The following is a 27,861-nucleotide window of genomic DNA, read 5'->3' on the forward strand; positions in this document are numbered from 1 at the left end:
GGCGAGGGGAGTAGGAGTCAGAGCCATGGCCTGCGTCTCTCTCTTTCTCCTCTGATGGGAAGTTCAGATTAACGGTGGGTGGTAAACCTGCAGCTCATACACCTCATTGTTGCAGTCCAGAAACAACCTAACCGGAGTCCAAGGTCTGCAGTGCACACTGGTTTCATTGTAATGCATGGCACTGCACAGTAGTGATCTGCTACTGGGGTGAAATTAAGGTAAACTTTTTTTAATAGGAAGTAATAAAAACAAATGGGCATGGCGCTGGATCTGTGTCAAGAGTTACTCAAAACCAACACAACTGAGAAGTTACTATAGCTAAGGCCAGAGTTATACATTAGCATATGACCTGACCAGGATTGGAAAAACTCCTGGCTCCAATTATAGGGATTAATCGAAAGCAATGGTATTCAACTCTGACCCTACGAGGTCCGGAGCCTGCTGGTTTTCTGTTCTACCTGATAATACATTTCACCCACCTGATGTCGCAGGTCTAAATCAGTCCCTGAATAGAGGGGAACAATGAAAAATGCAGTGGAACTGGCTTGGAGGTCCAGAGTTGAGTTGGAGGGATCTAAAGCATACCCTAATTTCCCTCTGAATCTATTATTCAATAGTCTGTCTAAAACTCCATTGGAATATGTATTTGTAGGACAGTGTGGTTGATTCGCCAGAGATCTGAGTAGTCATTCACCCCAATGCTTTTTGCAGCTTGTCTTCTCTAAAGAATATTCAACTTGACCTAAAGAACAACCCTCCTCACTTACTCCTAAACTGCAGGCGTTGTAGGATGCTTTCTGATAGAATCCACCATGGAAGCCTGGAAGGATTTTGAAGAAACACAGGGACATCCAGTGGTGAGCAGACAGATGTCTTGTTGCCATCCTAAATGGTATGATTAACATAGCTTCCTAGATGTCCTCTTTTTTCTTAGAAGTGGACTATATAAATTAAAGCGAAAACTAGTGAAAAAGTATTCACATAAACAGCTAATGCCACCCAGGTGGATTACTACAGGCGCTCACCACCAAATAGTACTATTTTGCATTGGTGTATATCTGCAGTGTTGTGATATTTATCTAACACCACTAGATGGCATATTTAGTCAAAACATGTCCAAACCTGACAACTAAACCAGACTAAACCATGTAAAACAGACAGATGGCGCAAATGTTGCAGAACTGCAGAATGACATATTTTGGAAATACAGCATGTTCCATTCCTCAAAAGCTACACAGCCCACTTTTGGAAATACAGCATGTTCCATTCCTCAAAAGCTACACAGCCCACTTTTGTTTTCAATATCATGGGATGTTCTGCTAAAGATTCCCTATTTATTTTAGAGACATACAGTGAAGATGAAAGAGTTTATGCTTTGAGTCCTTGGTAAATAGCCTAGGGCTATTGGGGTTACCCATTATTTCCGTAACATGAACCCCAAAGCACAATTTCCAAAAATGCATATTTCCAATCAATTTAACTGCCTTGACATGCAAATATAACACATGGTAATCCATTAGTTATTTCTGAATGTGGCCAAAATCTGCTATACCTGATGACATTTTAATGTAATTTTGGATAATCAGTCCAGAAGTCTGAAGAGGGAGGGCACCGGAGGAAAATGAAAAAAAAAATAACCCTTTCGTGTGTCCCTGAAAGCCTATTGGTCCAATTCTTTCCCTGCTGCCACAATACTGCAGACACGTAACCATCCTGTTTTAGTCAGTTTAAGCTTGCACTTACAATACAAGGCTTTAACATTTGCTATCTACATAAGCACACTTTTAATGTCATATTGACAAAACCTTTGCTCGCCGATTCGAATCGCTGGAAGTGGACCATGGCGGCTGCCACGAGCAGCAATACATCCACAACCACGCTTCAGATAAAGCATTCCAGTATCGAGCATACGCGGAAACGCATAGACCCTCGGAGGAGACAAGCCGCACTCTCTTTTCTCAGTAACATTTCTTTGGATGGTCGACCGGTGCAAGATGATGCCGACAATCAGATCGAAGAGGATAATTCAATTGAGTCGAGGACTAGACAGAGCCTGGTTTCTGCAGCAGAGCGTCCTCTGTACGCGGCTGGCAGTGGCACAGGGGTAGCGACCCCCACGGCCACCCAGGCGCTCGCTATTGCAAACCAGGCTCTGATTGCTAACGCACGAGATAGTTTTGGGATTGGTCCCGCCGCTGCAACTCAAGCGTGTACAGATCCGGAAGGGGATGCTTTCGGCCCTTCGATTTTCAGTTCGCCTTTCTCTGCAGTACCAGCCGCGATTAGAGGCAGGCTTCAGACCTACACTCAGGGAGTTGTGCCTGCTGCCTACTCCAGGCAGGCTTCCCAAGGCTTCTGTTTGGAGGGAGGACAGATAGCCAACTCTGTCCTGGAGCTGCAGAGATCAAGGTAGGGCATTTGTAGATATCGCCATCATGTAGTGTTTACATTCATGACATGTGTGAAGGAGATTACTGGTTGCCCATATTGGGAATGGGAATAGTGACACAGAAGCCTACAGTCAATGTTTACACTGCACTCTCACAAATTATGCATGTCATAGGCTACAGTATTGCAACCCAATAGTGTCAACAATACAGTTTGGCTACAGTATTGCAACACTCATATTGCAATAGTCACTGAAAGTAAGGTAAGAGTTTTCAGGAAGGTCTTTGTTGAGTGAAGCCACCAAACAGGATCCACACAGACCTGGGCTAGACTAATGTGTATCATCAGTTATCATCTCAACAATAGCACAGGTTTCTCCGGTCACATTTTGTACTAGGGCTGCTCAAACGGCATCATCAGTTTTAGTCAGTTAGTGTACTGCTAAAGACAAGTTTATACAAAGAGACAGATTACAGCAAAGAGCAAGAGCCTTGGCTTTCTCTATATGTGAAACTTAGTATGCTGCTAACAACTGTGCACATGCAGTGGCTCATTGATTTAGGTGGAATCAGCAGGATTAGATTGAAAAGGTCAACCATTGTGGAATCATTTTGATTAGCCTGCCTATTAACCAGTATGATGCATGTGCTCTCAAATAACAGAATTTGTAAAACATGTTATATTCATGGTAGCACTGAAAGGGATGTCCAGCAGGAAGTGGACTTGTTTTCCCCTGTGCAGATACGGTCACCCGTGCAGATTTTCCCCCATAACCTGTTGGGAGGACTTTACAAAGCTGTCCTGCACCTGCTGCCTTGCCCTCTCCTATGCAATATAAACAACCTGTAACCCAGTACTCCTCAACACATCGGACCATGGACACCTTTAATACCTTTGTTTACTCTGTAGAGTGGACCAGAGCACAGGGAAAATCTGAGGCTGCCTGACACTCTGTCCCTGCCTATACCCCACAAACACACACAATTATCTGTAAGGTCCCTCAGTCGAGCAATGATTCAAACACAGATTCAACCACAAAGACCAGGGAAGTTTTCCAATGCCTTGCAAAGAAGGGCATCTAAATATATGGCAAGACCTAGCAATGATCAACAACCAATTTGACAGAGCTTGAAGCATTTTTTAAAATAATGATGGGCAAATGTTGCACAATCCAGGTGTGGAAAGCTCCTAGAGACTTACCCAAAAAGCCTCACAGCTGTAATTGCTGCCAAAGGTGATTCTAACATGTAAGCAACTCAGGGGGTCGAATACCTATCTAATCTATATACAGTATATCACAAAAGTGAGTACACCCCTCACATTTTTGTAAATATTTGAGTATATCTTCTCATGTGACAACACTGAAGAAATGACACTTTGCTACAATGTAAAGTAGTGAGTGTACAGCTTGTATAACAGTGTAAATTTGCTGTCCCCTCAAAATAACTCAATACAGCCATTAATGTGTAAACTGCTGGCAACAAAAGTGAGTACACCCCTAAGTGAAAATGTCCAAATTGGGCCCAAAGTGTCAATATTTTGTGTGGCCACCATCATTTTCCAGCACTGCCTTAACCCTCTTGGGCATGGAGTTCACCAGAGCTTCACAGGTTGCCACTGGAGATTAGAAGCCTGCCGGATAATCACCCCTCCATGACGACATCACGGAGCTGAAGGATGTTAGAGACCTTGCACTCCTCCACCTTCCGTTTGAGGATGCCCCACAGATGCTCAATAGGGTTTAGGTCTGGAGACATGCTTGGCCAGTCCATCATCTTTACCCTCAGCTTCTTTAGCAAGGCAGTGGTCGTCTTGGAGGTGTGTTTGGGGTCGTTATCATGTTGGAATACTGCCCTGAGGCCCAGTCTCCGAATGGAGGGGATCATGCTCTGCTTCAGTATGTCACAGTACATGTTGGCATTCATGGTTCCCTCAATGAACTGTAGCTCCCCAGTGCCGGCAGCACTCATGCAGCCCCAGACCATGACACTCCCACCACCATGCTTGACTGTAGGCAAGACACACTTGTCTTTGTACTCCTCACCTGGTTGCCGCCACACACGCTTGACACCATCTGAACCAAATAAGTTTCTTGCTCATCAGACCACAGGACATGGTTCCAGTAATCCATGTCCTTAGTCTGCTTGTCTTCAGCAAACTGTTTGCGGGCTTTCTTGTGCATCATCTATAGAAGAGGCTTCCTTCTGGGACGACAGCCATGCAGACCAATTTGATGCAGTGTACGGCATATGGTCTGAGCACTGACAGGCTGACCCCCCACCCCTTCAACCTCTGCAGCAATGCTGGCAGCACTCATACGTCTATTTCCCAAAGACAACCTCTGGATATGATGCTGAGCACATGCACTCAACTTCTTTGGTCAACCATGGCGAGGCCTGTTCTGAGTGGAACCTGTCCAGTTAAACCACTGTATGGTCTTGGCCACCGTGCTGCAGCTCAGTTTCAGGGTCTTGGCAATCTTCTTATAGCCCAGGCCATCTTTATGTAGAGCAACAATTCTTTTTTTCAGATCCTCAGAGAGTTCTTTGCCATGAGGTGCCATGTTGAACTTCCAGTGACCAGTCAGTATGAGGGAGTGTGAGAGCGATGACACCAAATTTAACACACCTGCTCCCCATTCACACCTGAGACCTTGTAACACTAACGAGTCACATGACACCGGGGAGAAAAAAATGGCTAATTGGGCCCAATTTGGACATTTTCACTTAGGGGTGTACTCACTTGTTGCCAGCGGTTTAGACATTAATGGCTGTGTGTTGAGTTATTTTGAGGGGGCAGCAAATTTACACTGTTATACAAGATGTACACTCACTACTTTACATTGTAGCAAAGTGTCATTTCTTCAGTGTTGCCACATGAAAAGCTATACTCAAATATTTACAAAAATGTGAGGGGTGTACTCACTTTTGTGATATACTGTATATATATATATATACTGTATATATATATATATATATATATATATATATATATATATATATATTTTTTTTTTTTAATCCACTAACATTACAGTATTTTTAACATAGTATTTTGTGTAGATTGTTGACAAAAAAATACAATTAAATCCATTTGAATCCCACATTGTAACAAAAGTGAAGGGGTGTGAACTATACATTAACTATACATTCATGTACATACTACCTCAATTGGGCCAACCAACCAGTGCTCCCGCACATTGGCTAACCGGGCTATCTGCATTGTGTCCCACCACCGTCAACCCCTCTTTTACGCTACTGCTACTCTGTTCATCATATATGCATAGTCACTTTAACCAATCATTTAACCATTGTACATGTACATACTACCTCAATCAGCCTGACTAACCGGTGACTGTATGTAGCCTCGCTATTGTATATAGCCTGTCTTTTTACTGTTGTTTTTATTTCTTTACTTACCTATTGTTCCCCTAATACCTTTTTTGCACTATTGGTTAGAGCCTGTAAGTAAGCATTTCACTGTATTCAGCACACATGACAAATAAACTTTGATTTGAACACTGTCTGAAGGCACTGTACATTACAATGATTCAGTAGTTAAACCCCCCCAGGTTATGGAATGCGGTCGGTCAAAGGAGGCTGCCACTGTAAACTGAATTATAAGCTGTTGAGTAATAACTAAGGCGACCTGTTGAGGGACCCCGGCCATATTCCACAGACACATCATAGATGGGCATCTCTCACACAGTGCCTGGTCTGTTTTCCCAGGGCAGCAGCTTGGTGGAAAAGTGGCCAGATCCAGAGAGAGAACCTTGGCTGGGAAGGGAAAGGCAGGACGCCCAGGCTTTCAGAGACGCTGCCCGGCCAGACTCTCCTTTATCTGTTTATCTCCATCTCCTGTCCTTCACTCGTCTTCCTCTCCCAAGGGCACCATACCAGATACTCTTTATTTCTCTCTTTCCATCTTCCTCCCTTCCCTCTCTCATGGCCTCCAGTCCTGCTCCCAGCCAGGAATCCCCAACCCTCAGATCAGCTGCCAAAAGATACTCTGAGATCAGCGCTCAGAGCTGCTTAAAACCATCTTATTCGGTGTGCATTGATTCTAATGCATGCAAATTATGGTTGAGTTTACATAGGCTGCAGTATTCTACTGCTCAAGCTAGACTCATAGACAATGGCCTTTTACATTCTAGCATAATTTAAGGCGCCCACTCTGTCTTGCTGCTACTGTAAAGGTGTCAGCCCGAGGTGTGGATCTGTTTAAACCACTTTAAAATGAAAAAACACATTTAGCTTAGTGAATGTTGCCACAAAATCAAATTCCCATAAAATTGTATGGATTGACAGTTAATGCAGTAAATTTGATTCTGCACTCCAATGTCCCCATGTTTTAAACCATTTTTCACAAGTCCTCATTGTGATCGAAAGCTTACTACAGGGAGACTATGAAGCCAAGGGAAACCATAGCAGAGAAACCACATGCAGTATAAACCATTACAATGGTCCTTTGCAGTTTTGTGCAATTGAGTCATATCCTTTTGGTTAAGAGGTTGAGGTTGTTGTTTGGTGAAGGAATGGTTGGCATAATTACGTGATTATGTAAGCAGCAATCTTAGGCTAGTTTGCCTCTGAAACACTTGTGGCTTGAACTGTAAGCGAAATCTCCAAAGCAGCTGCAGGATAGGCCTTTATAGTTAAAACGGCCACCATAATTAAAGCATTACTGGTAATGAGTCTTGAGATAAGAAAGATATACATGATGGGTTACTCTATTTCCAAAATGGAACTTGCAGTACCAAGTTTACTAGTTCAAGTTCCACAATGCTAGTAGCACTGTTGTTCACCCTAAACCACATGCTATTTAAAGGGAAGGGGGAAGGATGGATTCAGTGGTTTTACTGTATGTCAAGCAACCAGAGCAACTAACCACAAGGTGCTGTGTGTTTTGAACAATATAGGTATGTGTTCTTGTCCTTTATCCATGTCTGCAGCAGTGTTTCCCCTATATTCATATATAGTTTTTTACAGCAGTGGCAAGAATTTAGCAGCGTTGGGACATATTTCTGCCGAGACGCGCTTTTAGAGCTCCCCCACTGCTACAGTAGCAGGAAGGAATTGACTGTTGTTGCAGCGTTGTTGTAAATGTGTTGGAGAAGAAAGACCGAAGGGGCTGAGAATAGCCTTTGTTGATTGGATTTTCCCCCCAAATGATTAAATTTTCTTTGGCCTGTAATTGTAAAAAGGCTAGAACATTAGATTGACTTCCACTCTGTCACCCGACAGCGGAACGGGAAGACAATGTCCATGGCAGGCTGCCAATGGGTGTGCGTGTGAAACAATTGAATCTTTTATGTTGAGCACTACAGCTCCTTATCCTAAAAAGCGACAAGCATAGCTGTCAGGTTACATACCAATTGTTTTTGAATGTCCTCATAGGATGTCTATAGGAATTGTTAAGATTGATTAAATAGACCATGCTTGAAAGTCATTGAATGTGAACCGTGCTTGTTATGTCACATGCGCCGAATACAACAGCTGTAGACCTTAGTGACATGCTTACTTAAAGTTCTTAAACAACAATGTAGTTTTAAGAAGAAAAAAAATAACTCCATAAATTAAACAACCATTTGAGTAAAGAAAAACACCGACAGATGGTGTCTTTCATGGGCAGCTCTACTTGGATGCCCATTGTTGTTCTGTCAATATTGAAGGAGGCGATAATTGAAAGTAGCCTGGGCTCTGCCTTAAAGCTTCGGAGTTTGACCAGTCCTTGTTAACGTCAGAATGCTACTGTTGGATTGGAGTTGATTTATCAAGGACCTCAGCCACACGAACTACGGACTGTTCACCCCGTTACCATCTAGAAGGAGGCGACAGTACAGGTGCATCAAGCTGGGACCGAGAGACCGATAGAAGCTGTTTATCTCCAGGCCATCAGCCTGTTAAACAGTCACCACTAGCTGGCCTCTGCCGAGTGCCCTTTCCTGAACCTTAGTCACTGTTAATAGCTACCACCCGGTACTCTACCCTGCAGCTTAGAGACTGCTTTGCCCTATGTACAGAGTCATTGAAAGCTGGTCACTGCTGTACACACCTTTGCTATTAATATACTGTCTATACACACACACACATACACACACACACACACACACACATACAGTGGGGCAAAAAAATATTTAGTCAGCCACCAATTGTGCAAGTTCTCCCACTTAAAAAGATGAGAGAGGTCTGTAATTTTCATCATAGGTACACTTCAACTATGACAGACAAAATGAGAAAAAAAAATCCAGAAAATCACATTGTAGGATTTTTAATGAATTTATTTGCAAATTATGGTGGAAAATAAGTATTAGTTGATTCGGCTATTGCTCGTCACTGACAGGTGTATAACATTGAGCACACAGCCATGCACATCCATAGACAAACATTGGCAGTAGAATGGCCTTACTGAAGAGCTCAGTGACTTTCAATGTGGCACTGTCATAGGATGCCACCTTTCCAACCAGTCAGTTCGTCAAATGTCTGCCCTGTTACAGCTGCCCCGGGCAACTGTAAGTGCTGTTATTTTGAAGTGGAAACATCTAGGAGCAACAATGGCTAAGCCACAAAGTGGTAGGACACACAAGCTCACATAATGGGACCGGGAGTGCTGAATCACGTTAAAATCGTTTGTCCTCGGTTGCAACACTCACTACCGAGTTCCAAACTGCCTCTGGAAGCAACGTCGGCACAATAACTGTTCGTCTGGAGCCTCATGAAATGGGTTTCCATGTCCGAGCAGCTGTACACAAGCCTAAGATCACCATGTGCAATGCCAAGCATCGGCTGGAGTGGTGTAAATGTCACTGCCATTGGACTCTGGAGCAGTGGAAAATGTTCTCTGGAGTGATGAATTACGCTTCACCATCTGGCAGTCCGACAGACGAATCTGGGTTTGGCGGATACCAGGAGAACCCTAGCTGCCCCAATGCATAGTGCCAACTGTAACATTTGGTGGTGGAGGAATAATGGTCTGGGGCTGTTTTTCATGGTTCGGGCTAGGCCCCTTAATACCAGTGAAGGAAATTCTTAACGCTACATACAACATGCAATGACATTCTAGACGATTCTGTGCTTCCAACTTTGTGGCAACAGTTTGGGGAAGGACTTTTCCTGTTTCAGCATGACATTGCCCCACTGCACAAAGTGAGGTCCACACAGAAATGGTTTATCAAGATCGGTGTGGAAGAACTTGCCTGGCCTGCACATAGCCCTGACCTCAACTCAATCGAACACCTTTGAATTGATTTGGAACGCTGACTGTGAGCCAGGCCTAATCGCCCAACATCCGTGCCCGACCTCACTAATGCTCTTGTGGCTGAATGGAAGCAGGTTCCCGCAGAAATGTTCCAACTTCTAGTGGAAAGCCTTCCCAGAAGACTAGAGGCTGTTATAGCAGCAAAGGGGGGACCAACTCCATATTAAATGCCCATGATTTTGGAAGCAGATGTTTGTTGAGTAGCATACTTTTGGTCACGTATATTCCGCACTCTTACATTGCTCATTCTGCTATTTTCAAAAAATGTATTTATTTCTTGGTATTATTACTGCACTGTAGGAGCTAGAAACAGAAAAGCATTTAGCTGAACCTGTAAGGGTTTTCGTCCTCCTCCTCTGATGAGGAGTAAGAGAGATCGGACCAATTTGCAGCGTGATAATTGTCCATTTTAATAAGGCAAACTGAACACTACAACATACAAAATAACAAAGTGAAACCAACGAAACAGTCTCGTGTGGTACAAACAATAACACGGAAAATAATCACCCACGAAACACAATAGAAAACCGGCTACCTAAATATGGTTCTCAATCAGGGACAACGATAGACAGCTGCCTCTGATTGAGAACCATACCAGGCCAAACACAGAAATAGCAAATCATAGAAAAACTAACATAGACAACCCACCCAACTCACACCCTGACCGTACTACAACAAAGACATAACAAAAGAACTAAGGTCAGAACGGGACAGCACCTACAATAACATTTGATTTGACCTGCAGTTAAACATCAATAGCTGGCTGTATCAGTCTTGTTGAAGTGAATGAGTAGTCTGGTCCGTGTGTTATTGTTTGCACGGGTGTGGAAAACATCATTTGCACGTCCACCTCCTGGCTGGCCTGCTGTTGTTCATCTACAGTAGCTGGATCAGTCTGAGCGTCCCGCTGAACAGTGGAAACTAGTTTATGGGTTCACTTCATCAGATGTGTACTGTACAAACTGTGAAAGAAAAACCTAGTAGTCAAATAAAAATAAAATATTCTGTCCAAAAATTAAATTTGCAGCAGTGATAAGATTTTGACACAATGACATCTGGCACAGTAAGCCATCTGTAATCGAGTGAACCTAATAATTTGTCATGACATCATGGCATGGCATAGATTAGAGTACCTGGGATGAGGTCATGGTCACTTATGTTTCTAACAGACAGTGAGGGCTGTATTTGCTCTGCTGACTGCTACAGCCTAGCTATTCTGGTTAACATGTTCTCCAGGGTGAAGGTGGAGAGACAGTGTATTCAGAATCCTTGACTTTTTCCACATTGTTACGTTACAGCCTTATTCTAAAATGGATTAAATTGTTTTCCCCCCTCAATCTACAAACAAAATACCCCATCATGACAAAGCAAAAACAGGTTCAGAATTTTTTGCTAATTTATATAAAAATTGTATAAAAAAAAAGTAACATTTACATAAGTATTCAGACCATTCTCTCAGTACTTTATTAAAGCACCTTTGGCAGAGATTACAGCCCTCATGTCTTCTTGGGTATGACACTACAAGCCTGGCACACCTGTGTTTTGGGAGTTTCTTCAATTCTTCACTGCAGATCCTGTCAAGTTGGATGGGGAGCATTGCTGCACAGATATTTTCAGGTCTCTCCTGAGAGGTTAGATCGGGTTCAAGTCCGGGGTCTGGTTGAGCCACTCAAAGGACATTCAGAGACTCGTCCCGAAAACACGCCTGTGTTGTATTGGCTGTGTGCTTAGGGTCGTTGTCTTGTTGGAAGGTCAACCTTCACCCCAGTCTGAGGTCCTGAGTGCTCTGGAGCAGGTTTTCATCAAGGATCTCTGTACTTTGAGAATGAGAATCTTGTTCTTCATGGTCTGAGAGTCTTTAGGGGCCTTTTGGCAAACTCCAAGCCAGTTGTCATGTGCCTTTTACTCAAGAGTGGCTTCCGTCTGGCCACTCTACCATAAAGGCCTGATTGGTGGAGTGCTACAGTGATGGTTGTCCTTCTGGAAGGTTCTCTCACCTCCACCGAGGACCTCTGGAGCTCTGTTAGAGTGACCATCCGGTTCTTGGTCACCTCCTTCACTTACAATATAGCTGGGTATTTTAATTATTTTTATTAAGGGTGTCAATTTTTAGACTGCCCCGATTGCTCGGTTTGGCCGGGGGCCAGCTCTGGGAAGAGTCTTGGTGGTTCCAAACTTCCTCCATTTAAGAATTATGGAAGCCACTATGTTCTTGGGCCTTTAATGCTGCAGAAGTTTTTTGGTACCCTTCCCCAGATCTGTGCCTCGACTCAACCCTGTCTTTGAGCTCTATGGACAATTACTTCGACCTCAAGGCTTGGTTTTTGCTCTGACATGCACTGTCAACTGTGGGACCTTATATAGACAGGTGTGTGCCTTTCCAAATCATGTCCAATTGAATTTAACACAGGTGGACTCCAATCAAATTGCGGAAACATCTCAAGGATGGTCAATAGAAACAGGATGACCCTGAGCTTAATTTCTCAAAACCTGTCTTCGCTTTGTCATTATGGGGTATTGTGTGTAGATTGAGGGGGGGGAAATTATAATACATTTTAGAATATGGCTGTAACGTAACAAAATGTGGAAAAAAGGAAGGGCTCTGAATATTCTCCGAATGCACTGTAGCTAAGACATAGGTTTCATTGCAGTTGCTCTGCTCTGTGCAACCGATGAATGAGTCAACTCCTCAGGAATGTAAACCTTAGCATGTTAGCGCGGCTAGCAGGCTAGGAATGTAAGCCTTTAGGCTAACATGATGGTAGCCACCCTATCCATCACTCAGCATTCTCACTGGAGGATGTCGCCGGGCCTGTCGGCCACAAATACCTTGACGATCCATAATCAATCAATCAATCAATCCAATGTATTTTATAAAGCCCTTTTTACATCAGCAGTTGTCACAAAGTGCTACACAGATACTCTTCTTGCTGTGGAGATAAGAGTACATGGCCATTGAGGCCAGATCGTTTATCAAGATGAACAGCAGGGTCACATAAATAACCACAGTGGTTAGAGGGTGCAGCAGTTCAACACCTCTGGAGTAAATGTCAATGATCCATCTCTTTGACCTTCACAGAGGGGATGTGATGAGAATTCATAACATGTAGGCTACATGATTTCCTTCATTACTTTCTTGCCAGGTATCTCTCAAGAGAGAGGTTCTCAACTTCAAGAGATTATCCTTGTAAAATATGAAGATGTAAATGAATAAATTCCTCCATCTCAGTGCAGAGTGGATGTATGCCATGTAGTTGACCATGTTTACAATTTCTGGCACATCTCAGTGCTAGACATTTTAGAACTTGTTTCCTTTCCAATTGCTGTTTCTAACCACATTCCCCCGTAAACATGATGTAGTCTCACCTATGTGGTATAAAGACTGTTGAATCATCCTCTGTTTGTTTAGGCTTGCTTACTGCTGGGAGTTTGTCAAGGACAGTCATTTTTTGTTAATTTGTTCTGCTGTTCTGTAGTTGATTAACCAGCCGGAGAGCATACTCTTATCATCAGCTCATTCTTTCTCTCTCGCTGAATTGGTAATTGAAGAGGTGACAAGTCAAGTTGAGTGTCATTGAGTATATTTAAATAAGTACCACATGTTTAGTGGAGCCTGAAAGCTTGGTGACAACTGACAAGCAGGCTGGCAGGAGTTGTGCAATATGTTTTTTTATTTTTTATAGTAATGGGCTAATAGATTTTGCGCTGGCTAAGTCATGCAACCCAAGTGTGAAAGAAAGGCCTGTGTGTGATGAAACAGTGTTACAACAAAATGAACCAGCCATTGTCTTTATCCTCTTATGGCATATTTCCATACAGGATTTACCTCAGTGTTTTACCCAAAAGGCTCAGACTTTTCTGTTTCCATCTACGTGGGCCGGTATCCGTGTCTAAATGGGCCACTGGTACTTTTCAGCCAGCATTTGCATAACAATGGCGAACTGTGAACTTTAACACCTCTCAAAGCAACTGTTTTGATTATGCACAGGTTGTTGATTCTGCTAGCTATGGAAACAATTTCCTTAGTATAACATGTATGTATACACTGATGTTAGTAGAAAAGCAGCATTAATTACCAACTAAACCAGTTCCTTACTCTAGATTAGAATGTTCTAACCATTCTACATGATCTCACACAGAGGCTAATGGTCAGAATGTAGAACACAACAGTGATCATTGACCACAGCAGCCAGCCAGTCAGTCACACAGTGCTGGTGTCAATGATTACAGCTTTGCTTTGTAAATAAGCCACTGTGCCTGACAAGACGGCACAGTACAAAGTCATAGAAACTTTAGCTATACTTCACATCAAACTTGAAGGTAATGTACATGGGCCAGACTAAGAGGTCCAGTTAGTTTAGGCTACTCATTCATTCTCCAGACCGTTAAAGAAATATAAAAATTATTGTTATGGATGATCACTTGTTGATTTTAGATCGTCAATGATTTAAGATTTGAGTTCAAACCAGTACAATGTTGAAAATTCTTCTAAGATTTCCCAATACTGATATAACGGGACAGTAGTGGAGAGGGTAGTAAGTTTTAAGTTCCTCGGCGTACACATCACGGACAAACTGAATTGGTCCACCCACACAGACAGCGTTGTGAAGAAGGCGCAACAGTGCCTCTTCGACCTCAGGAGGCTCAGGAGGCTGAAGAAATTTGGCTTGTCACCAAAAGCACTCACAAACTTCTACAGATGCACAATCGAGAGCATCTTGTCGGGCTGTATCACCGCCTGGTACGGCAACTGCTCCGCCCACAACCGTAAGGCTCTCCAGAGGGTAGTGAGGTCTGCACAACGCATCACCGGGGGCAAACTACCCGTCCTCCAGGACACCTACACCACCCGAAGGCCATAAAGATCATCAAGGACAACAACCACCCTATCTACTGCCTGTTCACACCGCTATCATCCAGAAGGCGAGGTCAGTACAGGTCCATCAAAGCAGGGACCAAGAGACTGAAAAACAGCTTCTATCTCAAGGCCATCACTGTTAAACAGCCACCACTAACATTGAGTGGCTGCTGCCAACATACTGACTCATCTCCAGCCACTTTAATAATGGAAATTGATGTAAAAATGTATCACTAGCCACTTTAAACAATGCTACTTAATAATGTTTACATACCCTACATTACTCATCTCATATGTTTATGTATATACTGTACTCTATATCATCTACTGCATCTTGCCATCTTTATGTAATACATGTATCACTAGCCACTTTAAACTATGCCACTATGTTTATATACCCTACACTACTTATCTCATATGTATATAGGGTACTCTATACCATCAACTGCATCTTGCCTATGCCGTTCTGTACCATCACTCATTCATACATCTTTATGTACATATTCTTTATCCCTTTACATTTGTGTGTATAAGGTAGTAGTTGTGGAATTGTTAGGTTAGATTACTCGTTGGTTAGATTACTCGTATTACTGCATTGTTGGAACTAGAAGCACAAGCATTTCGCTACACTCGCATTAACATCTGCTAACCATGTGTATGTGACAAATAAAATTTGATTTGATGGAGGTCAACCAGTGGATTTGGGTAGAACTACCTTGCTTACTGTTAGATAAGGAGTGATTAATTCTGAAGAAATGTGTTCAGGGTTTATCATGAACAAGGAACCTCACTCTATTGACATTTAGGCCTCTTTGCGAAAGCCCATGATTAAAAGTCATTCGACCATTTTATTACATCAACACATTTCTTTCTCTGTTATGGTAAGCCAAGGGTTTTAACCTGCATAATCATTACCAAATAAATGACCATCATTTAGCAAATATCTTGCAATTCAGTGTGATTCTAAATGGGCCTAATACATAGTGTCCAGTCTTTCCTCTTCCAGGGCCAGGTAGAGCTGGTTAGCAGCAACACAAGTTGCTTGTAAAACTCAATACCAGCTCCTTATTTCCCTTTTCTCCACAGACGGAGGCTCATCTCTCAGCGATCCTCCTTGGAGACACTGGAAGACATTGAGGAGAACGCCCCTCTACGCAGGTATTGTATTGAAACAACTGTCACAGATCACACAACTCGGCACACCACCCACAAACATACATTTGGTTTGCTCATATTTTCCTCTCGTTTTAGAGCGATACTCGAGAAGTCAATAACAGCTTTGGCATGGGAAGTATTTTGATAGATGATGACACTGGAGGAGCTGTAGTTTCACTTCAGTTTGCTATATGGAGACATTTTATGTCCTTTGGGGTGGTGGTGGGAACATCAGGCAACACTAATGTCTTGGTCTGGCTCAGTCTCTCTGTTTACGGTTGTTAAAGACATGTTGTGGTCTTTTACTGTGCCAAATGGATCTCAATGAATCACATTTGTTTTGATCTGTCTTGAATAAAATGTGTTTTTAGATGCAGAACCCTCTCAGGTTCACCCCGACCAAAGAGCTTCAAAAAGGTCCACTTCATCAAGAACATGAGGCAACATGATATGCGCAATGGAAGGTATGAATGAAAACAACCCCATCCCTAATTCAATACAAACCTTCAATAGAAAATCCCCCCAATGAACGCACAGTAGTTTGAATACCCCTCAGGTTAATGAAATCTACTAGAGATGTAGGTCACTTATTCTAAGCTATTCCTTATTGCTTAGTACTATCAATCAATTTACTATTGATTGATACATTTATAATTCATAGCATAATTTATCAGACTGATCAGCAGTTCATTGAAAGATTAATCTTCACAGAAATTCTCTCAAATTGAGTTCATATTTCATATTGTCAAAGCTATACATTGAGGACCACACCCTTGAATCATGAAATCACACTATCACACAATCTCACTTTTATAAACAATGATACATGCACTTTCACTTAGATATTCCAGAGCACTGAAGAAATTTGGTCACGCAAATGTTAATGACTTATTTGATATATAACACAGTGATACTGTATGTAGCTAGTGTACAGCAGCTTCTCTCAGTAATAAATACTATAGGCTTTTATGGATATTTCCTGGAATGTAAAATAAATTGGACAGTTAAACTATTTCCAAAGCACTTGATTTTGTATTACACAGATTATTCAACTATCTTTTTATAAAAAATTCTGGATGTTTTGAACTTACAGGCTTCAAGCTTCTTTTACACTTGGGTGTGTACCGGACCTATTTATTTTGATGAATTGTTATATATCTGTCTTGACAGGTATTTGAATGGGTGCAAAGCCTTTCTTTTGGCCCAGGAAGAAAAAGGAGTGTGCTGATACATTCTGTCTTCAATAGTAGCTTTTAATAAAGCTTATTTCTGGATTTTAGGTGGTTGAATTGGGACAGCAACTGTTGTGCTTTACATTCAATCTCTATGCAGTTGCGGTTGTTTTTATTTACTCTTATCTAGCTAATCAGTGTGCCATATACAGCAGTAATGAATTGCCATACGTCCCATTCTGCCTGTGACGTTGATATTGATCAGTGAGTAGGCCTGTTATTTTATGTCATAACTCAAAAAGTATAAATCAGTGACAAAGTTTTATGAAGCAATTTCTCAATGAATTGTAGCAGCAGTTATGCAAACCACTTTGAGGAGTGGTTCAATTTTACTGTACTATAGGTTTTTACCTCGCGTGCAGCTGCTATTCTGATATTGTATGATAAACAAGTTTGGTCTTGTTTAGTCTCCAAAGCAAGACATGGCTAGTAACATCATTTGAAAAGATCTGCATAATATTGTTCCCAAACCTCTGACTACATATTACATACTCCACAATACACTCACAGAACACATAAAAAAACAGTATTTCATTTAGTTTTCTAAATCTTGATTGTTTTACTGCTCACTTTTTCCTCCATCTTAACCTGTAAATCTGAGTGTCTTTTTCACCTAGTTCATTTTGTTTTTATAGGATAGTCCTAATCAGTGGCAGAAGATCCTTGTATAGTGTATTTTCTGTCCTGCCCTATCGAGATTGTAGCCAAGCAGGGTATGTATCCTACAGCATGCCAACCTCCATTTTTCCATCCTGCTTTCCCCCGTTCTCACATCCCTTTTGTTTCTGCCGATATATAACTAGTACTTTATTACATTGGGACGGGGATAACATTATTACAATGAACAGTGTTCTAGACGGGTTGGTTTTGGTGGATGCTTTTTTACTACAACAAAATAAATGTTTGCAAGAGAAGTGAACAAGTAAGCTACTGAATTAATTAACTTAAAAGTAATGAATCACACCCATTTAAGGATTGTATCCATGTCACTATGTTTCCATGTAGGCCTGTAGTTTGCTGTATCTAGACTATTTGTCTTTGGAAGACATCATGAGGTTGTTTAGATTCATTCTAATACGACTTCGTTTTGCCCATTGCAACCGTCTCTGGCTTTGCTGTTATCATTTAGGCTGCACTTTTCCTCAATTCGTTGCTGCCCTCAAAGATTCCGTAGCATGTTTTTATCTCAGCACTTTAACTTAACTTTGCATGCGCTTTGCTGCGATTGCATAACACACACTTACATTTCAGAGTGGTCCCAAATGATCCCTCCATAACCATAACAGAGCATTATGTAGTTTCTGTTTGGAGTTTACACATGACATTTCAGTTTGTTGTTGTTCATATTGTTCTCCCTGTGCGGTTAGAGATTATATTTCTTGGCCCTTGGAAGAGAGCCTGGCTTACCAGTAGTCAGACTGTTGTTTTTTCTTATTGCAACACGAGGTTCAGACTCCTTCGTGTTATGGGGACCCACGGTAGTCTTGAACTCTTTCCAGTCTGTTATATAGCTTCCCACCTGGCCTGCCTGCCTGGGGAAAGAGGCAGTGTTGGTTTGACCTGGGTCCTGGTGCCCCCCAATGAAATAGGTTGTTTTGGAGGAAGTGAGAAAGAAAAATGACTGATTAACACAGAGAATACAATGGACAGAGAGAAAGAAAGCACCATTTAGTGGGCTTAGTGAGGAGCAGAACAGGGTAATTTATGCAGCCTAATCTTCCTAAGCCTAGCCCTACAACGAAGGGTTAAAGAGCTAATGAAGCCCCTAATGTATTCAATAACCTCATTCCTGACTGCCCAATGCTGCTAATTGGCGGTTGAGATTGCTTGGCTGAGTGTCATTGCAGCAAAATGCACTTTGACTATGTAGAGAACTGACCAAGCTAAAATCCCATGCCCTGTCTTATACTCAGTACCATATAGGCCTAAAATAATAATTATCTAAATGATGTCCACAAGCCCAAGCTTCTGTCTTTTAGGACTTTTTCCTGGAATGTTTTCCTTTCTTGCCCCAATTAGTGTTTTTGTTGATTTACCCCAGTGTTTATAATAACTGGGTGATTCAATTGCTTTGTTAATTAGCTCAGTCCTCTCTGGGGCATTATGGCACTGTGGAATTCTGGGAACATGGAATGATAGCTTCTCTACCTGGTTTAATTCCACATTCCTTTTTTAGAGCTTCCATTTATTTTCTGTGTGATAGATGGTGAGAGATGCTGAGGTGGAGTCTAGACCCTAGACAGAAGACTGTTTGGCAGGGGGTGTGGGTTTTAGGGGAAGGGGTGTCTAAAGGTTTTGTGCCCCGGCAGGGATGTGAAACTGGAAAGCGGGCGGCAGCGTCACCCCTCGGGCGGGGTCAGTGCCAAGGAGATGGTGATCGGGCTGGAGGGAGTGGAGCTGGGGGCCTATGGAAAGGTGAGAGAGGATGGGAGACATATCCTTTCCTCCCTACTTTGTTACAGATCAGTTATCACCTCAAGGAAGAGAATAGGGAAGGATTTTTGGAGTATGTAACAGCGGTCCAATAACATGCTGTTAAAATGTGAGTGTCTCTCTCCACAGACTGTTTCATACACTCAGTTCCTGTACCCCACCAACGCCCTGGGCAGCGGACGCAGGAACACCATCGACTCCACTTCATCCATCGCTCAGTCTCGTAACGCCAGCCACCGCAGCCTCAGCTTGGGCCGGGCCAACAGCAATCAGAGCAGCATCGACACAGGTCAGTCATGTGAGTGAGTGGATTCTCTGGAGTAGTTGTGGCATTCATACAGGCCAGTGTGTGGATCCTCCGTCCTGGAGAGAGCCCCTGAATAGGTGTATGTCAGAGTGAGGATGATACACATCACTTTTCCCCATCCACAGTGTGATGTTTTAGTTGATCAATTACTTGTTCAACATTGAGGGCTTGACTTTGTATTAGAAGTGGAAAAACAATGTATTTCTCGGCCCCAGTGTTTGTTTATCCCTGGCTCATTGTGTGACTAATATATAGTAATATGCCATTTAGCAGAAGCTTTTAGTAATTTGTGTATAGATTTTACGTACAGGTGGTCCCGGGACTGTCCTTTTGTCCTCTGCAGGGAATGATCTGGGGGACTTGATCCGGGAGTATGACCCCAATCTGTTGGACGATCCCCAGTGGCCGTGTGGGAAGCACAAGAGAGTCCTCATCTTCCCCTCCTACATGGTAAGAGACTACTCTGTTTACCAGAAATGGTTTCAAACAGTATTTGTTTCCTTTCAAGTACTTCATTCTTTATTGAGCCTGCCTTTATGCCACAGGGACAGGGTTTGTTCTTGAGACAATGGAACCAAGTCCATTGGTTCCATTGCGCCAGACAACTCAATCTAGCACAGATAAAGTATTTGAACGATTTCAAATACTTTTTGAACACAGGTCTGCTGTTTACTATGGCCCTGCATGTTGCGCTCTTCACAACCCACGGATGTTTTTATTTATTACAGCCTGTCAAGAGTCCACCTTATGTAAGTAAGAGCAATGGGAATTAGGCTATTTGTGGTCAAGGACATTGTATTGCTGAATGGATCCACAGGTATTTCTCATGTTCATTTGTATCAAGCCATGCGATATCTTCCTTGTTTTTCCTGAAGAAAAAAAAAAGTATTCCCCCAAAAATATTGTCTGAAAAATAACTACAAAACAACTCCTATATACAGTGGGGCAAAAAAGTATTTAGTCAGCCACCAATTGTGCAAGTTCTCCCACTTAAAAAGATGAGAGGCCTGTAATTTTCATCGTAGGTACACTTCAACTATGACAGACAAAATGAGAAAAAAAATCCAGAAAATCACATTGTAGGATTTTTAATGAATTTATTTGCAAATGATGGTGGAAAAATAAGTATTTGGTCAATAACAAAAGTTTCTCAATACTTTGTTAACCTGTTGCGACGAGCAATCCCGGATCCGGGATCCTATTCATAGCCTCAAGCTCATTAGCATAACGTAACGTTAACTATTCATGAAAATCGCAAATGAAATAAATATATTAGCTCTCAAGCTTAGCCTTTTGTTAACAACACTGTCATCTCAGATTTTCAAAATATGCTTTTGAACCATAGCTAAACAAGCATTTGTGTAAGGGTATTGATAGCTAGCATACCATTAAACCTAGCATTCAGCATGCAACATTTTCACAAAAACAAGAAAAGCATTCAAATAAAATCATTTACCTTTGAAGAACTTCAGATGTTTTCAATGAGGAGACTCTCAGTTAGATAGCAAATGTTGAGTTTCCAAAAAGATTCTTTGTGTAGGAGAAATCGCTCCGTTTTGTTCATCACTTTTGGCTACCAAAAAAAAACGAAAATTCAGTCATCAAAACGCCAAACTTTTTTCCAAATTAACTCCATAAAATCGACTGAAACATGGCAAACGTTGTTTAGAATCAATCCTCAAGGTGTTTTTCACATATCTCTTCGATGATATCGTTCGTGGAAGTCTGGTTTCACCTCTGAATCACATGGAAGAATACTTGCAGCTGGAGATTGCGCACCAATTTTGACGCAGGACACCAGGCGGACACCTGGTAAATGTAGTCTCTTATGGTCAATCTTCCAATGATATGCCTACAAATACGTCACAATGCTGCAAACACCTTGGGGAAATGACAGAAAGTGTAGGCTCATTCCTTACGCATTCACAGCCATATAAGGAGACAATGGAAAACAGCGCCTCAAATTTTGCTCACTTCCTGTTTGAAGTTTCATCTTGGTTTCGCCTGTAGCATCAGTTCTGTGGCACTCACAGATAATATCTTTGCAGTTTTGGAAACGTCAGAGTGTTTTCTTTCCAAAGCTGTCAATTATATGCATAGTCAAGCATCTTTTCGTGACAAAATATCTTGTTTAAAACGGGAATGTTTTTCATCCAAAAATGAAATACTGCCCCTAGAGTTTCAAGAGGTTAAATACCCTTTGTTGGCAATGAGAGGTCAAATGTTTTCTGTAAGTCTTCACAAGGTTTTCACACACTGTTGCTGGTATTTTGTCCCATTCCTCCATGCAGATCTCCTCTAGAGCAGTGATGTTTTGGGGCTGTTGCCGGGCAACAAGGACTTTCAACTCCCTCCAAAGATTTTCTTTGGGGTTGAGATCTGTAGACTGGCTAGGCCACTCCAGGACCTTGAAATGCTGTTCACTAAATGACACACTAAAGACTTCCGGCGCCGACAGAGATGGCCGCTTCGCTTCGCGTTCCTAGGAAACTATGCAGTTTTTTGTTTTTTTACGTGTTATTTCTTACACTAGTACCCCAGGTCATCTTAGGTTTCATTACATACAGCCGAGAAGAACTACTGAATATAAGATCAGCGTCAACTCACCATCAGTACGACCAAGAATATGTTTTTCGCGATGCGGATCCTGTGTTCTGCCTTACAACCAGTGTAACGGAGTGGATCACATGCAGCGACCAAAAAAAAAAAAACGACTCAGAAAAAGAGGGAAACGAAGCGGTCTTCTGGTCAGACTCCGGAGACGGGCACACCGTGCACCACTCCCTAGCATTCTTCTTGCCAATGTCCAGTCTCTTGACAACAAGGTTGATGAAATCCGAGCAAGGGTAGCATTCCAGAGGGACATCAGAGACTGTAACGTTCTCTGCTTCACGGAAACATGGCTCACTGGAGAGACGCAATCCGAAGCGGTGCAGCCAGCGGGTTTCTCCACGCATCGCGCCGACAGAAACAAACATCTTTCTGGTAAGAAGACGGGCGGGGGCGTATGCCTTATGGCCAACGTGACATGGTGTGATGAAAGAAACATACAGGAACTCAAATCCTTCTGTTCACCTGATTTAGAATTCCTCACAATCAAATGTAGACCGCATTATCTACCAAGAGAATTCTCTTCGATTATAATCACAGCCGTATATATCCCCCAAGCAGACACATCGATGGCTCTGAACGAACTTTATTTAACTCTCTGCAAACTGGAAACGATTTATCCGGAGGCTGCATTCATTGTAGCTGGGGATTTTAACAAGGCTAATCTGAAAACAAGACTCCCTAAATTTTATCAGCATATCGATTGCGCAACCAGGGGTGGAAAGACCCTGGATCATTGTTACTCTAACTTCCGCGACGCATATAAGGCCCCGCCCCGCCCCCCTTTCGGAAAAGCTGACCACGACTCCATTTTGTTGATCCCTGCCTACAGACAGAAACTAAAACAAGAAGCTCCCACGCTGAGGTCTGTCCAACGCTGGTCTGACCAAGCTGACTCCACACTCCAAGACTGCTTCCATCACGTGGACTGGGAGATGTTTCGTATTGCGTCAGACAACAACATTGACGAATACGCTGATACGGTGTGCGAGTTCATTAGAACGTGCGTTGAAGATGTCGTTCCCATAGCAACGATTAAAACATTCCCTAACCAGAAACCGTGGATTGATGGCAGCATTCGTGTGAAACTGAAGGCACGAACCACTGCTTTTAATCAGGGCAAGGTGTCTGGTAACATGACTGAATACAAACAGTGCAGCTATTCCCTCCGCAAGGCTATCAAACAAGCTAAGCGCCAGTACAGAGACAAAGTAGAATCTCAATTCAACGGCTCAGACACAAGAGGCATGTGGCAGGGTCTACAGTCAATCACGGACTACAGGAAGAAACCCAGCCCAGTCACGGACCAGGATGTCTTGCTCCCAGGCAGACTAAATAACTTTTTTGCCCGCTTTGAGGACAATACAGTGCCACTGACACGGCCTGCAACAGAAACCTGCAGCCGATGTGAGTAAGACATTTAAACGTGTTAACCCTCGCAAGGCTGCAGGCCCAGACGGCATCCCCAGCCGCGCCCTCAGAGCATGCGCAGACCAGCTGGCCGGTGTGTTTACGGACATATTCAATCAATCCCTATACCAGTCTGCTGTTCCCACATGCTTCAAGAGGGCCAGCATTGTTCCTGTTCCCAAGAAAGCTAAGGTAACTGAGCTAAACGACTACCGCCCCGTAGCACTCACATACGTCATCATGAAGTGCTTTGAGAGACTAGTCAAGGACCATATCACCTCCACCCTACCTGACACCCTTGACCCACTCCAATTTGCTTACCGCCCAAATAGGTCCACAGACGATGCAATCTCAACCACACTGCACACTGCCCTAACCCATCTGGACAAGAGGAATACCTATGTGAGAATGCTGTTCATCGACTACAGCTCGGCATTCAACACCATAGTACCCTCCAAGCTCGTCATCAAGCTCGAGACCCTGGGTCTCGACCCCGCCCTGTGCAACTGGGTACTGGACTTCCTGACGGGCCGCCCCCAGGTGGTGAGGGTAGGCAACAACATCTCCTCCCCGCTGATCCTCAACACTGGGGCCCCACAAGGGTGCGTTCTGAGCCCTCTCCTGTACTCCGTTCAGCCACGACTGCGTGGCCATGCACGCCTCCAACTCAATCATCAAGTTTGCGGACGACACAACAGTGGTAGGCTTGATTACCAACAACGACGAGACTGCCTACAGGGAGGAGGTGAGGGCCCTCGGAGTGTGGTGTCAGGAAAATAACCTCACACTCAACGTCAACAAAACTAAGGAGATGATTGTGGACTTCAGGAAACAGCAGAGGGAACACCCCCCCATCCACATCGATGGAACAGTAGTGGAGAGGGTAGCAAGTTTTAAGTTCCTCGGCATACACATCACAGACAAACTGAATTGGTCCACTCACACAGACAGCATCGTGAGGAAGGCGCAGCAGCGCCTCTTCAACCTCAGGAGGCTGAAGAAATTCGGCTTGTCACCAAAAGCACTCACAAACTTCTACAGATGCACAATCGAGAGCATCCTGGCGGGCTGTATCACCGCCTGGTATGGCAACTGCACCGCCCTCAACCGTAAGGCTCTCCAGAGGGTAGTGAGGTCTGCACAACGCATCACCGGGGGCAAACTACCTGCCCTCCAGGACACCTACACCATCCGATGCTACAGGAAGGCCATAAAGATCATCAAGGACATCAACCACCCGAGCCACTGCCTGTTCACCCCGCTGTCATCCAGAAGGCGAGGTCAGTACAGGTGCATCAAAGCTGGGCCCGAGAGAAGCTGTTTTTGAGTCTATCTCAAGGCCATCAGACTGTTAAACAGCCACCACTAACATTGAGTGGCTACTGCCAACACACTGTCAATGACACTGACTCTACTCCAGCCACTTTAATCATGGGAATTGATGGGAAATGATGTAAATATATCACTAGCCACTTTAAACAATGCTACCTTATATAATGTTACTTACCCTACATTGTTCATCTCATATGCATACGTTGATACTGTACTCTATATCATCGACTGCATCCTTATGTAATACATGTATCACTAGCCACTTTAACTATGCCACTTGGTTTACATACTTATCTCATATGTATATACTGTACTCGATATCATCTAGTGTATCTTGCCTATGCTGCTCTGTACCATCACTCATTCATATATCCTTATGTACATATTCTTTATCCCCTTACACTGTGTATAAGACAGTAGTTTTTTTGGAATTGTTAGTTAGATTACTTGTTCGTTATTACTGCATTGTCGGAACTAGAAGCACAAGCATTTCGCTACACTCACATTAACATCTGCTAACCATGTGTATGTGACAAATAAAATTTGATTTGATTTGAAATGCTTCTTACGAAGCCACTCCTTCGTTTCCCAGGCGGTGTGTTTGGGATCATTGTCATGCTGAAAGACCCAGCCATGTTTCATCTTCAATGCCCTTGCTGATGGTAGGCTTTGTTACTTTGGTCCCAGCTCTCTGCAGGTCATTCACTAGGTCCCCCCGTGTGGTTCTGGGATTTTTGCTCACCGTTCTTGTGATCATTTTGACCCCACGGGGTGAGATCTTGCGTGGAGCCCCAGATCGAGGGAGATTATCAGTGGTCTTGTATGTCTTCCATTTCCTAATAATTGCTCCCACAGTTGATTTCTTCAAACCAAGCTGCTTACCTATTGCAGATTCAGTCTTCCCAGCCTGGTGCAGGTCTACAATTTTGTTTCTGGTGTCCTTTGACAGCTCTTTGGTCTTGGCCATAGTGGAGTTTGGAATGTGACTGAGGTTGTGGACAGGTGTCTTTTATACTGATAACAAGTTCAAACAGGTGCCATTAATACAGGTAACGAGTGGAGGACAGAGGAGCCTCTTAAAGAAGAAGTTACAGGTCTGTGAGAGCCAGAATTCGTGTTTGTAGGTGACCAAATACTTATTTTCCACCATAATTTGCAAATAAATTCATTCAAAATCCTACAATGTGATTTTCTGGATTTTTCCCCCTCATTTTGTCTGTCATAGTTAAATTACAGGCCTCATCTTTTTAAGTGGGAGAAATTGCACAATTGGTGGCTGACTAAATACTTTTTTGCCCCACTGTATAAATCATATACTGTATCAACTCACAGTAAGCCACAGGAGTCTATTTGACTGACCATTCTAATCAGCAAGGTCATTGGCTCAATCCCTGGCTCAGCTCCCACTCCTACTAGAGTCTGTGGTGTGTGAATACACTCCCGTCTCTCTACCCTGTAGATCTTTGAACAGCCATCATAACAGCTAGGTTGCTTCCAAAATTGCACCCCGTTCCCTCTATAGTGCAAAACTTTTGACCAGGGCCCAAATATTTAAATGAGTTAATGGCATTAGTTAATCACAATTTCTTTATTTACTCAAATTGGGCCAAAGCAGTGCATTGAGTTATACTGCTTTGAAACTCAAATAATCTACATCCGAATGTTTAAATTAATCAATAATGCACGAGGGGGTGTGGTATATAGCCAATATACCACGGCTAAGAGCTGTTCTTACGCACAAAACGCGGAGGCCATATACCACAAACCCCTGTGTCTTATTGCTATTATAAACAGGTTACAAATTAGAGCAAAAAATATATGTTTTGTCATACCCTTGATATACCACAGCTGTCAGCCAATCAGCATTCATTAAACAACACAATTCACTACAGCTATTAATGCTCCCAATGTTTAGGTAGGCCTACTCCCTCTTATCTATGTTATTGAAATTGAACACTTAAGCACAACACACACACACACACACACACACACACACACACACACACACACAGCTTTAAGTTATGTTAAAGCTTCAGGCATTCTAAATGAGTGTGACAAAAGAAAAATAGAACTGGCTCTGGATACAAAGATCTTGTCCAACAATGTTATGAAAACACTAACCATCTGTACTGTTCAGATAACATTACACACATAGGCCTTCACACTTTCCCACCCTCCCACATCCTCTCGCTCTCACAGGGAGTTTCTTATGCACTTACTCCCGCTCTCACACATCCGCTTCACACCCCAATCTTGCATATGCAGCCTACCTTTTCAAAAATGTATTTGAGTAGCCTATTCCTTTTCAGTTCTAACCTGTGCCATCCACATTTGTGCATAGCCTAGTCAGTGGTCAAGTAATCTGCTAGCTAGCCACACGGTCTTCAGCGCTGTAAAAGCGCAAGCATTGATTATAGCTGTGTTCCGTGTTGTGTTCTGCTCATAAAAAAAGTCCGTACGGAAGCATGTGCGCTTAAAAAGTTCCGTGCGGTGAAGAAATAGACTCGATTAACGTTATACATTTTTTTTTTGCCGAGAAACATGTTAACTTTGACAGCCCTACTATTTTCTTTAACTGATTTTTCAGGTTCTACTACTAACTGTGTCATGATATACAAATCATTTTGGTATGTTTAGTTTCCTTTGTGATCAGATAAATATCTATAAATTACATTCCTTTTAGTTAGAAAAGTAGCCACAAGTTTGCTGCAGTAGTCGAAGTATAGTTACAAATAGCTGATGGTATATTTTGAACTCTGACGGGGAGCTGCAAGGATGAATACCAAAAATATCAAGTTAAAAATACTAGTTTGATAAGTTGTATTACTGCAAGCTAGAGCAAAGCAAATTACTTGGCATGAGCTAACTTGGGCAATATGCTG

The 27,861-nt window shown here is 42.8% G+C and overlaps 1 protein-coding gene and 1 long non-coding RNA gene across 2 annotated transcripts in view; one reads left to right on the forward strand and one right to left on the reverse strand.

The window, feature by feature from the left end:
- The first annotated feature begins 1,659 nt into the window (after positions 1–1,659).
- The window catches only part of LOC112260660 (CDK5 and ABL1 enzyme substrate 1), a 30,636-nt gene continuing 4,434 nt past the window's right edge, over positions 1,660–27,861 (forward strand). Inside the window, 7 exon segments of the mRNA XM_042328849.1 lie at positions 1,660–2,409; positions 15,587–15,658; positions 16,027–16,119; positions 17,523–17,600; positions 19,197–19,302; positions 19,450–19,609; positions 19,971–20,077. Of these exon segments, the coding sequence (XP_042184783.1) occupies positions 1,841–2,409; positions 15,587–15,658; positions 16,027–16,119; positions 17,523–17,600; positions 19,197–19,302; positions 19,450–19,609; positions 19,971–20,077 (1,185 nt within the window). The 5' untranslated portion in view covers positions 1,660–1,840.
- LOC112260661 lies at positions 19,558–27,767 on the reverse strand. Its single transcript, XR_002955044.2, has 3 exons — positions 27,250–27,767; positions 19,936–20,070; positions 19,558–19,696 (listed from the first exon to the last, which is right to left on the reverse strand). It is a non-coding gene; the product is annotated as an uncharacterized LOC112260661 (long non-coding RNA).

The sequence above is a fragment of the Oncorhynchus tshawytscha genome, linkage group LG10 (assembly GCF_018296145.1).
Source record: "Oncorhynchus tshawytscha isolate Ot180627B linkage group LG10, Otsh_v2.0, whole genome shotgun sequence".
NCBI lineage: Eukaryota > Metazoa > Chordata > Actinopteri > Salmoniformes > Salmonidae > Oncorhynchus > Oncorhynchus tshawytscha.